The sequence below is a fragment of the Dromiciops gliroides genome, chromosome 3 (assembly GCF_019393635.1).
Source record: "Dromiciops gliroides isolate mDroGli1 chromosome 3, mDroGli1.pri, whole genome shotgun sequence".
Lineage (NCBI taxonomy): Eukaryota > Metazoa > Chordata > Mammalia > Microbiotheria > Microbiotheriidae > Dromiciops > Dromiciops gliroides.
Window position 1 is genome coordinate 443,068,121 of NC_057863.1, and position 15,045 is coordinate 443,083,165.

Genomic DNA, 15,045 nt, shown 5'->3' on the forward strand with positions numbered 1-15,045 from the left:
CCCATAGCCCTGCAAAAAAAAAAAAATGAGCAGGCAGATTTCAGAAAAACCTAGAAAGACTAACATGAACAGATAATGAGTGAAGTGAGCAGAACCAGGAGAACACTGTAAACAGGAACAGCAACATTGTGTGATGATCAACTATGATAAACTTAGCTCTTCTCAGCAATACAATGATCCCAGACAATTCCAAAAGACTCATGAAGGGAAATGCTCTCCACATCCAGAAAAAGAACTGAATCTGAATCTGAGTCTGAATGCAGATTGAAGAATACTATTTTCACTTTTTTTGTTTGCCTCTTTTTTCTTGTGTTTTTTCCCTTTTCTGATTCCTCTCTCACAACATGACTAATGTGGAAATATGTTTAACATGATCGTAATCTATAACCTATATCATATTACTTGCTGGCTTAGGAGGGTGGAATGAAGGGAGGGAGGAAAAAAATTTGGAACTCAAAATCTTACAAAAATGAATGTTGAAAACTATTTTTATGTGTAATTGGAAAAAATAAAATAAAGTACTATTTTTAAAAAAGAGAGGGATGACAGGTGAACATAGTAGTCCACTGGTACCCTTATGATATGGGAGGCTCCAGCACCCTGAATGGATCTTCTGTGCCAAACTTTTGGGAGAATATGGTTAAGAATCACAGAAGATGGGCAGACATGGTTTCCATCTGAATTGTTAGAGGGAGATTCCAAATCAATGAGATCATAGATCTATTAAAGTAAGCTATATGACTCTTGGAAAATTGCTTAAGCTTTCAGTGCCTGGGCAACTGGTATTTTTTCTTCTTCTTTTAATAGTATTTTTAAAAAATTACATGTAAAGACAAATTTTAACATTTATTTAAAAAAAACTTTTGCATTCCAAACTTTTCTCTGTCCCATCTTCACCTCTCCTCTCCCTAAGATGGTAAACAATTTGATATAGGTTATATATGTGCAATCATATAAAACATTTCCAAGCAACTCTTTAAGGACATAATAAGTTGGAGAATAGTTGCCAATCTCCATTAGCGAGGAAGTTTCCTCACTAGGAGTTTTGTACACCAATAAAATCACATTTTGGGGTGGGGAACCTAGGGAAGGGGAAAAAATCCACCTTCCATACTGAACAAAGTTTCTATGGAAAAATGCTTTTCAGTACAATGATGAGGCTGGAAATGTTCTAAAACCAGAACTGTACTAAATTAATTACTATAAAACAACAGAAGCTATCATAGAAGAAGCTTATGAGGTGAGGGAGGGACTCCACTTACCTAGGACTAAATGTAAAACAACAAACAAAAAAGATGCATTTCCAGTTCCCAACAACCAACTTACTAAATGAACTTTGTGAACGGGACCTTTTTCTGTAATTGCATTTATTCCTTAGAGAAAACTTAATGGTTCTTATCAGAGATTCTTGGCTTTTAGTATAAATGAACTAGAATATTGTACCATTACACACTACCATAAACCCTGTAGACCAATGGGAAGTTCCTACAAATATGCAGTAGGAAGGGAAGTCTTATATATAAATATATTCCATGGTGGTATCCATAACCATACAATGAAAAAAAGCCATTATGCAGAAGTTTTGTCTGCAGTATTCCCCCTCACTTAGCAGTTAAGAAAATGAAGCAGCATAAAGTACACTGTAAGCAAGTTAGTTCAATTTAAAGAACTAACTAAATCTATTAAATGCTCTGGGAGAAGGGAGTTAAACTAACATTAAAGCAAATGCCGAAAGCCAAAGAACCATAAATACTAGTATTGCCTCACAGCTTGTTTCTTTACAGGGAAACTGTTCATTCTGCCCTCATTCCTGTACACTGTAGAGATTTCTAGATTAGAAACTTGGTTCATAGCTTAGTGAGACCTAGTTTGCTGGAATCAATCACTGAATCTTTTGTATCTTAACTGTCCTAAATAAAATTATTTTTAGAAATTAACCTCTATCATAGCTGCTGTCTCTTTAAGTTCCACATGTCTGTTCACATGCCATAAATTAGGAACAAAAAATACACTTCTCCCACTCATGAAAGCCAAATGGCAGAACTGTATGGTAATTATTTGGTCTCTAGCGATTCAGTTTCATATGAAATTCTAGTGATTATATTGTAGTGGTTAAAACTCTGATTTTTTTATGAAGTTGGGGGAGGCTTTATTATATTCATTTTGAGATGATTCAAAAGAAATGAGTGAGTTCCTTACTCTTTAAAGATATATTAACTCAAAATATTCAAGGTTTCTGGGATCCATCCACCTACCCATACCTGATTGAATATCATGGCCTCCAAATGTACTGAATTCATAATCTTTCCCCCTTGAATCAGCTACCCCACTATATTTCATTTATTTTGTCAGTGCTAGTCAGATTGGAAACATTGGACTTGGGTTTATATCCTATTTGTCCTCTATACCCTCACATACAGATCTAGGAGGTCCCTTTTTTGTTGTTGTTCCAGATGTTTGAGGGTTTTTTCAGTGTTGGGACATCCCAGTGTCAACTTATTTCACCATTGAAGATTTATAAAGTTCCCTAGGTCTCTGAGAGGTAAAAGTGACTTGAGGACTTGATCTCAGGTCTTCTAGTCTCCAAGACCATAACTTTACCCACTGTACTCTTGCCTGTCAGTCACAGTCCCGTTAATTCTGATTTTGGCTACCTCTTTCAAATGTATCCATTTCTTTCTACTGCCAGAGTTACAATGATAGTCCAGGCCCTTTGGACTGTTATGTTATATCACTAACTGACCTTCCTACCTCTAGACTCTCCTTGTTATCCATCCTACACATCAAGGCTGGTTGCTTATCCTTGAAATATCATTTGTACATTTTACTCCCTTACTCAAAATCCAGCAACAGTCCTGGCAAAAGCATCCTATCTCCTCAGCCTGATGTTCCTGGCAATTAATGATCAGTATTCCCCATCTTATCCCCTATGACTCTCCTACTGAAATCCCTCTGCTTCAACCAAAAACATCTCTTTTTGGTTCCCTGTGGACACTATATAATTCTCTCTTTTAAAAGAAATTCCCTTTCTATAAAACACCTGCCTTCTCAAATTTCCTATTACTGAAACCATCATCCTTCTAATCATCCCTGGTTTCTCACAACCTCCTGCCTGACTCCCCCTACATTTTCTTTCTTTTTGAAAATTGTTTATTATTTTTCTTTTTTTTAAAAAAAAAAAAATCAGGTCCCTCCCACTAACCCCAATTCCAATTAACCTAATAATTTCCTCAGTGCATACCTATATACTAATATCCAGCAAAACATATTCTCACATTAACCATGTATGAAAATGAATTTTGCTTTTTGCATTTTAAATTCATCTCTTCTTTGTCAGGAGGTGGGTGGCGTGGTTCACTTTCATTTGAAAGAAGTTTATCATTGTGCTGATAAAAGTTTATCATTATGCTGATTGAAATTATAATACCTTTCAAAGTTTTTTTCCCCTCTAAAATGTTATCATTATACATTTTTCTCCTAGTACTGCTCGCTTTGTTCTGTATCAGTCTGTAAAAGATCTTCCCAGTTCCCTCTGAAGTTGGCCATTTCATCATTTCTTCTGGCACAGTAATAGTCTATTATATTCACATAATACAGTTTCTTTAGCCATTCCCCTTTTCCTATCACAAAAAGAATTGGTTTAGGGGCAGCTAGGTGGCACAGTGAATAGAGCACTGGCCCCGGATTCAGGAGGACCTGAGTTCAAATCCGGCCTCAGACACTTGATACTTACTAGCTGTGTGACCCTGGGCAAGTCATTTAATCCCAATTGCCTCACCAAAAAAAACAAACCAAAAAAAAAACCCCACACAAAAAAAGAATTGGTTTATCTTTGTAAGTATAGATCCTTTTCCTCATTCCCATATTTCTTTGGGGCTATAAGCCTAATAGTGGTATAGCTGGGTACAATTTGATCTTTCTGGAAATCATTCCAAATTGCTTTCCAGAACTCCTGGACCAATTCATAGTTCAATCAGCAATGTACTGTTTTCCCACAGCCCCTCCAGTATTTGCCATTTTCCTTTTTTGTCTTCTTGCCTATCTAATAGATTTGAGATTTAAAGTAATCTTAAAGTTACTTTCATTTGCATTTCTTTAATTATTAATGATTTAGAGTATTTTTGGTGAAAACTGTCTATTCATATATCCTTTGACCATTTTTATGTTGGGGAATGGCTTTTAAGTCTTATGAATTTGAATCAGTTATGGTATATCTTAGAAATGAAGCTTTTATCACAGAAATTTATTTTATTTTATTTTGCGGGACACTGAGGGTTAAGTGACTTTCCCAGAGTCACACAGCTAGTAAGTATCAAGTGTCTAAAGCCGCATTTGAACTCAGGTCCTCCTGAATCCAGGACCAGTGCTCTATCCACTGCACCACCTAGCTGCCCAGAAACTTATTTTAAAGATTTTTTCCCCCATGTTACCCATTTCTGTTCTAATTTTTACTACTACTAACCAGAAAAAAATGGGGGGGGAAGGGTGTCCTTGATACATTCAGGGCCTTCTACATATTCCAGGTCCATTGTTTCTAGAAAATAGGGCAACTCAGGAATACTGGTTAAGGAGGCCCTTTAACACTATATTAGATTTGTTTTTGCAAAAAAAAAAAATTGAATATTATCCACATAGATTACACCTTATCCATCTTCAGATCTCATATTGCTTGGCACATGAAGTCTTTTCTGCCCACTCCAACACTTAAGGAGCACTCTTTGCTTCCAACTTGTAGAATAATTATTAGCTCTATCACTTTTTAGCATTTAGTATATCCTATGTTGTACTGTTGCTCATCTCTTATGCATGGCTTTTCTCTTCCCAACAGGACATAAGCCTTTGTAGGTCAGGGTTCATATGTAATACAGACTTGTTTCCCTAGGACATGAGACTGACTTGCACACAGCAGCTGTTCAATAAATAACTGTTTGTTGATAATGTGACGTTGCACCTAGACAACCAGTGTGTTTACCTGTTTCTCATTAATCAACAGGCTCAGTGACTGTTTGGCATTAACTGTGAGATTTGTTAGTTCCTACTTGGTTACCTTTCACAAGTTACCCATAAGCTGAGTATATTTTAAATTCTCAAATTTTATACTTGTTTTTATTGTTTTGAAAAACCATTTTTTTATTCAGAAAAACCATAGCATTTTAAGCTTAAAGCTGGAAGCGACCTCAGCTCGTTCATTGTAGGGGATTTCTTCATTCATTTCTAATCCTACCTGTGCAAAGGAAAAAATACATATTTAATAAAAACTTTTCATATATAACCTTTGCTCCTGTTCTCAAAATGTAAAAATCTTTGCAACAAGAAAACAGGAAAATAATACCTCCCCATACTGGAATAGCAAATTCTATAGCTAAAAATACCTCTAGGAAAATTCATTTCCTGATAAAGGTGACACATTTTCTTTTGTCATGTCATGCAGTCTATCATTTGCATCTAAATGAATCAGTTTATAGAAAAATAAGGGAGTACAGACAAACATAGGCTATCAAGAATTTCTTGAATGCAAAAATTTTGTGAAGCCTCTTATCACATTGGCAGCTGAGTCTAGAACACAGGGAAAAGGAGCAAGGGAAACTGTTACAGAATAGAATGTCCTGAGTAGAAATGAACAAAAAGGCAAATAAATTCAGATTAAAGTAGAAAACAACAAACCACATGGGTACTCCTGCTCAGATGCCAGGGGGTTGAGTAGGACATTACAGTAGCAGGGAGCTATTAGAGGCTGTTGGTTCTGAGAATAAAGCAAGAAATGAAAAACAGAAGAACTGTAGGAGTTTCAGAATGTACTGGGACTGTCAGAAGGAACATCTTGCACCAAAATGTATTCATTTGACATGAGAATAAACAATGTAGTTCATTTTTTCAAGAAACTAGAATAAAAGATTCTATACACGCCCCCACAATGCTTCTTTCCTACATACCCCTCCGCCATTGTATTCTGTGTATATCTTTCTACAGGGACCACATGGAATGGACACAAGAAGAAGAAGCAACGGCTAGAGAAAAAACAACTGAAAACTCCTCTGTGAGAGTGCGCTTGGAAGACCAAGGTAACCAACCACTCCTTTCCAGGAAACATGCACAGATAATGAAATGAACCCTGTCTGTCTTCTCATTCACAGATTCAATCCATCCCTTGCTCTTTTTTCCCCAGATTGTGATATCACTGATAAGTGCCTAAGGTATTCACCTTTGCTAGCCTTTTTTATTTCCCTCTGAAAGAATTCTCCCCTTTTCCAAGGTTATAGGGCTACGGTCATCCAGTTCAATTATATATTTAACATGCAGCTAGCTGATTTCTGATTTCTGACTCCATCTGTGTGTTTAGAGATCAGGTTGTGGCAGTGCTTGTTCTGGGTTTATGTACACCAGAGCAGTCATGTTTCAGATGTGGTGTCAAACAATTATTGTTTAGAAATTTTCCGCATGGTAGTACTTAATTAGAAATAGGGTATTGTCAATGGAAGCTTCCAAAGCACAGGTCAGACATTGTTACTCCCCTGCTCAAGAAGCTCTCTGTGTTCCCCATTACTCCTCAGATCAACTCTGAAGTCCTCTTTGGCCCTTAAAGCTGGTTCCAGTCTACCTTTTGAGGTTCAATATATGTTCACTTTATTTATTTATTTATTTATTTTTAAACAGGGCAATGAGGGTTAAGTGACTTGCCCAGGGTCACACAGCTAGTAAGTGTCAGGTGTCTGAGGCCGGATTTGAACTCGGGTCCTCCTGAATCCAGGGCCAGTGCTTTATCCACTGCGCCACTTAGCTGCCCCTGTTCACTTTATAAATTCTACATTCAGTCATACTGACCTGCTGGATGTCCTTTTATACAATGTTCCATCTCCTTTCTCTTTGCCTTTGCACACAGTCCATGCCCCATTCCTGGAGTGCATTCTCTCCTCTTTTCCACTTATGACAATCTCAGACTTCCTCCCAAGCTTACTTCCAGTGAGCTCCTACATGCAGCATTTCCTGATTCCTCTCAGGGCTAGCCCCACCCACAGCTTGCCTTGTATTTACTTATATGTGTACATGTCATTTCCCCACAATATACTGAGCTCCTGGAGAACAAAACCTTTTTCATTTTTGTCTCCCTGTCCCCAGCGTGTGGCACAAAGGCACCTGGTCAGTGCTTGTTGGCCAAATATTATTAGATGACATGCCAAGTACTGTTGTTAGACTTGATTCACTTCCTTGCTCATGTCTTTGAATAGGAAGAAGGCGGGCTCTCAAGACTAGCTGCAGTTCTGTCCTGAGTGAGGGAAAGACTGAAACACTGGTTAAGTTAACTCCCTTGGAGAGAGTTTCCACCCTGGGAGTTAACACTGAGTAAGCTGCATTGCAGGTCCAAGCCACCCAAGTAAGAATACTTTCTACATATATTTTTTTCGAGTTTTCTCCAAATCTTTTTTTCTTTATTAGGTTATCTGTAGTTTACATTTTTTTCTTTTGGGGGTACTTAGTTATAGGCAAAATGGTACAGCTGAGATCTAAGATACAGAAACCAACCCTTGAATTTTCTTTATCAGGCAGCTACTCTGACATTTCCCAGGTAAAGAGCCATACATTTTTCTGAGGAAGTCATGTGTGGCAAGACTTAGTAAAATTAAAATCACTGGTAAGTGAATATTGTTCTAGGAGCCTGGGCCAGCACATGCCTTCATTTCTATAGTAATTGAGGTAAAAAATTGAAGGGAAGGTATTTGGGAAGATTACTTTAGAGGGGTCCCCTCTCTCTCTGCCCCAGGATGTAGTTTAGGAGGCAATGAGAAATGTCTTCTCATCCTTGGTGTCATTGTCTCAGAGAATCTCAGAGGTTGTCTAGACCACTGAGTGTCCTGGCCACTTGACTCCCTGTGGGACCAGAACCGTATTAAAATATAATTGGGAAATGTTGAATAAAATAAATAAAAATACAATACAGTATAGATAATGTCAATTTGTGGGTTTTTTAATTCAATATGTGGCCCACAGAGATCCATTTCTATTTGAATTTGACACTGCTGATCTAATCCAGCCCATAATTGAATAAAGAATCTCTTAACATCATATCCAGTAAAAGGTTATCTAATCTTTGGATCTTGAAGACTCAAATGATCTACCAATTTAGTAACTCTATCAAAGAAGGAAGTTAGGTGACTGATATCACCTTTTCTAATGAAACCATATAAGCTTTTTGACACCACTGCTGCCTTTTCAAGACATTTACTAAACTCTGTTTTACAGTTTTCCCAGGAATTGAAGTCAAGTTCACTAGCCTACAGTTGGCAGACACAATTCCCTTCCCTTTTTTGAAAATTGGGAGATGTCACTGAGAATGGCTTAGCAATCACGTCTGTCAGTTCTTTCAGTACCTAAGAGTGTAGTTTATCTTAACCAGGTGACTTGAATCCATTCATGGCAACTAGATGCTCTTACTAGCTCTTTACTTTTCTTGGGTATCACCTTATACCATTAGCCATTTTTCATTTTGTCATTTTCAATATGGAGGGCCCTTTTCATGGTAGATAAAATAGAAGAAAAACAAGAATTGTGAAAATTGGGCAGCTCTCCTGTTGTCATTTATTATTGTCCCATTCATTCCAAAGATCAGTCCTGTATTTCTGTATATGACTTTTTTATTTTTAAAAATTTTTAATAAATATTTTTATTTAAAGTTTTGAGTTTGAAATTCTATTTCTCCCTGCTCCCTGAGACGGCAGGCAATCAGATATAGGTTATACATGTGCAATTTTGTAAAACAGTTCCAGATAAGAAGACTCAAATAAAAGAAAAAAAATTAAAGTGAAAAATAGCATGCTTCAGTCTGTGTTCAATCAAAATCAATTCTTTCTCTGGAGGCAGATAGTATGCTATATCATTAGTTCTTTGAGATTGTCTTGGATCATCATATTACTGAGAAGAGTGAAGTCATTCACAGTTTCTTCATCAAACAATATTGCTGTTACTGTGTACAATGTTCTCCTGGTTCTATTTCCTCCTCTATACATCAGTTCATGGAAATCATTCCAGGCCTTTCTGAAATCATCCTGCTTATCATTTTTTAGAGCACAATAATAGTCTATCACAATCATATACCACAACTTGTTTTAGCCATTTCCCAATTGATGGGCAGCCCTTTGATTTCCAATTCTTAGCCAACACAAAAAAGAATTACTATAAATATTTTTGTACAGATAGGTCCTTTTCTCTTTTTTGGCTGTCTGTGGGATATAAACCTTGCAGTGATATTGCTGGATCAAAGGGTATCATGCCTCTTTATGTATCCCTAGTACTTGGAACAATGCCTGGCACATAATAGACCCTTAATAAATCCTTCTTGATTGACTGACTGATTATGTGTTTATTACATAGAATTTCTATAACTTTAACTATTTACCTCCCTGACAAATGTAAATGAATTGATACTGCTTGCTATAGAACATAGATATACATAAACATATTGATAATAAGGCCTCCTTTTGTTTGGAACTTTGTGTACTAGAAATTTATGTCCCCTCCACTACAGAATCTGAGTTGAAGTTTATATTTAGAATCCTAAGGAGAAAACCATAAACACTTTCATGAGGCCTTTGATTCCTCACCTGATAAAATAAACAAGTTCATTCTGTTGGTATCGCTTTTGAACTCCCAGGAGGCTGCCTTGGAAATTCATACCCATAACTGTTGGCTTGTATGCTGTCAGTGTTCATTGCTCTCCTTTTTGATTTTATGTCTAAAATCCAGAAAGCCTCTTCCTCTTTATCCAGTAATCACTGTAGAGATGGAAAAGTTTCCATCTGAACCAAGATGGCTTCATATATAAAGGGAACAAGTGAGATGGCAGCAAGGTGTAATGGGTAGAATGCTAGAGCTGGAACTGGAGTTATGAAAAGCTGGGCTGAAATACTGCCTCATACATTTATAAACTGTATGATCCTGGGCCTCAATTTCCTCATCTATAAAATGAGAGGGTTGAACTCTATTGCCTCTCTGCTCTGAATCTATGAGATCTATAAGATAATACCTTGCTCCCCACCATTTACTGTTCTGGAACCCTTGAGAAGGAGGGGGAGAGCATCTTTAACAGAACACATCCCAGATAAGACTTTTCTTATTTTTTTTTTTTAAAAGGGAAGCTAGGAGTATTTGGAGCTGCCACACCACCCTATGTCCACATAGATTTGATAACCCACAGCATCCCAGTCCTATCTTCAACCTCTATTTTTTTTTTGCCTTCCTTTATTTATTTTTCTAAATTTTGTTTTCAGTTCCAAATTCTCTCCCTCCAGAGACTTCACTTGTTCCCCCACCCATTGAGAAAACAAGAAATATGATACCCATTATACATATGAAGTCATGCAAAACATTTCCACAGTAGCCATGTTGTGAGAAAAAAAGAAAGAAAAAGAAAGTGAGAAAAAATATGCTTCAATTTGCATTCAGAATTCATCAGTTTTGTCTCTGAACGTGGATAGCATTTTTCATCTTCAATCCTTTGGAATTTTCATGGATCACCGTATTGCTCAAAGTAGTAGTCTTTCATATTTGATTATCGTTACAATATTGCTGTTACAATGTGCAATGTTATCCTACTTCTGCTCACTCAACTTTGCTACAATTCATATCATTCTTCCCAGGTTTTTCTGAAACTGTCCTTTTTATCATGTCTTATAGCACAGTAGTATTCCATCACAATCATATACCCAACTTCTTCGGCCATTCCTCAATTGATAGATATTCCCTCAGTTTCCAACTTTGTCACACAAAAGGAGCTGCTATAAATATTTTTGCACATATAGTCCTTTTCCTTTTATCTCTTTGAGATACAGACCTACTAGCAACATTGCTATGACAAAGGGTGCAATTTTATAACCTTTTGGACATAGTTTCAAATTGTTCCCCAGAGTGGTTACACCAGTTCACTACTGTACTAACAGTGCATTAATGTGTACCCATTTTTCCACGTCCATGCCAGCATTTGTCATTTTCTTTTTCTGTCATATTAGGCAAACTGGTAGGTGTGAGGTGGTACACCAGAGTTGTTTCAATTTGTATTTCTCTAATTATTAGTGATTTAAAACATTTTTATATGACTTTTGACCATTTATCACTTGGGGAATGGCTTTTTTGTTTTTTAATAAATTTGGCTCATTTTCTTTTATATTTAATAGATGAGACCTTTATGAGAGAAACTTGCTGTAAATCCCGCCCCCCCCATTTCCTGCTATCCTGATTTTGACTGCATTTGTTTTGTTTGTGCAAAAACTTTTTAATTTCATATAATCAAAATTATCCATTTTATCTCCTGATCCTCTCTATCTCATGTTTGGTCAAGAACTAAGTCTTCCTTTATCCATAAATCTGACTGATAATTTTTACCTTGCTCCCTTAATTTCTTTATGTTATTGCTTTTTATATCTAAATCACATTCCCATTTTGACCTTATTTTGGTATATAGTGTGAGATGTTGTTTTATGCCTACTTTCTGTCAGACTACTTTCCAGTTTACCTGCAGTTTTTGTTGTTGTTGTTGTTGTCAAATATTGAGTTCTGCTCCAAAAGCTGGGTCTTTGGGTTTATCAAACACTAGGTTACTGTCGTCATTTATTTCTGCATTGCTTCTTGTTGTTGTTCAGTCATGTCCAACTCTTCATGACCACATTTGGGGTTTTCTTGGCAAAGATACTGAAGTGATTTGACATTTCCTTCTCTAGCTCATTTTACAGATTAGGAAATTGAGGCAATTGGGGTTAATGGACTTGCTCAGAGTCACACAGCTAGTACGTGTATGAGGCCAGATTTGATCTCAGGAAGATGAGTCTTCCTGGCTCCAGATTTAGCATTCTATCCACTGTGCCATCTAGCTGCCCCTTTACTTCTGTATAATGTGTGCTTAATCTATTCCATTAATCCACTGCTCAATTTCTTATCTAGTACCAGATTGATTTGATGATTACTCCTTTGTAGTATAGTTTGAAGTCTGGTACTGGTAGGCTTCCTTCACTTTTTTTTCCATTGATCCCCTTAATATTCTTGACCTTTTGTTTCACCAGATAAATTTGGTTATTATTTTTTTCTAGCTTTATAAATCAATTCTTTGGTAATTTGATTGGTTTGGCACTAAATAAATAAATTAATTTAGGAAGTGTTGTCATTTTTATTATATTGGCTTAGCCTACCCATAAGCAACTAGTATTTCCCTAGTTGTTTAGATCTGACTTTATTTGTATGAAAAGTATTTTGTAACTGTATTTATATAGTTCCTGTGTGTGTGTCTTGGAAGGTAGACTTCCAAGTATTTTATACACTTATGTCTATGTATACTAATTTATGTCTACGGTTATTTTAAGTGGATTTTATCTATCTCTTGCTGCTGGACTTTGTTGGTTAGTATGTAGAAATGCTGATAGTTTATGTGAGTTTATTTTATAACCTGCAACTTTGCTGAAGTTATTCATTGTTTTAACTAGCTTTTTTAGTAGATTCTCTAGGGTTCTTTAAGTATGCCATCAGATCATCTGCAAAGAGTTATAGTTTTATTTCCTCATTGCCTATTCTTATTTCTTCAGTTTCTTTTTTCTTGTGTTATGATAGCTAGCACTTCTAGTACAATATTGAATAATAGTTATGAGAATCTTGCTTCACTTCTGATCTTATTGGGAAGGCTTCAAATTTATCCCTATTACAAATGCTTGCTTTTGGTTTTACATAGATACTGCTTATCATTTTAAGAAACACTCACGTTTTTATGTAGATACTACCTGTCATTTTAAGAAATGCTCCATTTATTCCTATGCTTTTTATTATTATTAATAGGCATGGGTATTATATTTTGTCAAAAGCCTTTTCTATATCTATTGGTATAATAATATGGGTTTTGTTTTTGTTATTGATAAGGTCAATTATGCTTATAGTTTTCCTAATATTGAACTATCCCAGCATTCTATAAATCCAGCTTGGTCTTAGTGTATGGTGTAGTGGTATATGTTATAATCTCCTTGCTAGTATTTTATTTACATTTTTTGCATCAGGGCAGCTAGGTGGTGCAGTGGATAAAGCACCGGCCCTGGATTCAGGAGTACCTGAGTTCAAATTTGGCCTCAGACACTTGACACTTACTAGCTGTTTGACCCTGGGCAAGTCACTTAACCCTCATTGCTCAGCAAGAAAAAAAGAAAAATAAAATAAAATTTTTGCATCAATATTCATTAGGGAAATTGGTCTATAATGTTCTTTCTCTGTTTTGTTCTCCCTGGTTTAGATGGTAAAACCATATTTGTGTCATAGAAGGAATTTTGATTTATGACTATTTCTTTACCTATTTTAAAAAATAGTTTTTATAGGATTGGAATTAGTTCTTTATTTGTTTGGTAGAATTCGCTTGTAAATTCATCTGGTCCTGGGTTGTTTTGTTTTGTGGTTTTTTTTTTCCCTTAGGAAGCTCACTTATGATTTATTTGTTCAATTCCTTTTACTAAGATAGAATTATTTAAGTATTCTATTTCTTCTTATGTTCATTTGGCCAATGTATATTTTTGTAAATATTCATCCTTTTTATTTAGATTATTAGTTTTATTGCCATATCATTGGGTTAAATAGCTCCTAAGAATTGCTTTGATTTCATCTTCATTCGTTGTGTCACCCTTTTCATTTTTACACTTGATCTTAGCCAAAAGGCTGAGAAGCGATACTCTTTTCATTTTTGATGCTGATAATTTGGCTTTCTTTATTTTTTAAATCAAATTAACCAACAGTTTATCTATTTTGTTGGTTTTTTTCATAAAACTGGTTCCCAGTTTTTTTTGTTAGTTCAATGTTGTTGGGGTTTTGTATTTTCAGTTTTATTAGTCCTTTGATTTTCAGGATCTCCATTTTGGTGTTTAATTAGCAATTTTAAATTTTTTCTTTTGCTGTTTTATTTTAAAGTTGTATGCCCAATTCAGTTGTATTTTTCTTTCTCTCTTTTATTGATATATGTGTTTAGAGATATAAAATTTACTCCAAGTACTGCTTTGGCTGCAACCCACAAATTTTGGCATGTTGTCTCCTTGTTGTCATTCTCTTTAATGAAATTATTGATTGTTTCTATGACTTGTTCTTTAACTCACTCATCCTTTAGGATCTGATTATTTAGTTTCATATTGATTTTTAACTTGTGCTTCCAAGGCTCTTTATTGAATATAATTTTATTACATTATGATTTGAAAAGGGCACATTTAATATTTCTGCATTTGTTTATGAGGCTTTTATGCCCTCCCACCTTTCTCAGAAGAACATCCTTTAACAAATCCCTTTTGGACATGTAAATCTTGTGTATGGGCTTCATCTTCTATTCCCTACTGTGTAAGATGAGTAACAATGTTAAAATTCATTTGGAAAGGCATTTTCCACCAAATGGAGAAATTAAGTGGGTAGAAGAAACTGATCAGTCCTCCTAATTTTTAAATTCCTTACACTTCAGCCCTCATTCCATTTGCTCCAACAAGTGGTCCTAATTTAAGAAGGAGTTCTTGTTAAAATATCAGTTGGATTAGAGCTGCTGAAGTGCCTTGCAAATCTGAGGTTCTTTGCTTCTTAAGTGAGGGGGGAAAGACCTGATGGTAGTAATAATAGTACTAATGATAGCTAACATTTACATAGCACTTAAGGGTTGTAAAATCCCTTACATATATTATTTAAGTCGATCTTCACAACAACTCTATGAAGAATCACAGCTAATAAGTGTCTGAGGCAGGATTTGATTTCCCTATACCTCCCAGGGATGGAGCAGGAGCTCCCTTTGTACTGGTTGCCATACAGTCCTGAAGTAAATATATAGATGGACTGTTGGAGAGTTCTCTGGCTTGCATAGCAACCAACATGGTGCCCTTTTGCAGGATCCATCCTCCTTTTTCTGAGGAAGTATAACCAGTCTTTGCCAGCATGAACATAAACATTTTCCCTATTAGTCAGGCTTCTTGCTAGTTGCCAGCTGAATTTGATGGAGAAAATCATGCCCAGTCTGAAATAAAAGTTATCAGTCATCTTAGTTTATTTCTAGGAAGTTGTAAA

General features: G+C 35.9%; 1 protein-coding gene across 5 annotated transcripts in view; it reads left to right on the plus strand.

The window, feature by feature from the left end:
• The window catches only part of METTL8 (methyltransferase 8, methylcytidine), a 117,999-nt gene that overhangs the window by 65,238 nt on the left and 37,716 nt on the right, over positions 1–15,045 (plus strand). For all 5 annotated transcript variants that reach the window (XM_043991952.1, XM_043991951.1, XM_043991949.1 and 2 more), the window contains one exon: positions 5,971–6,062. In XM_043991952.1, the coding sequence (XP_043847887.1) occupies positions 5,971–6,062 (92 nt within the window). The remainder of the gene's footprint in view (positions 1–5,970; positions 6,063–15,045) is intronic.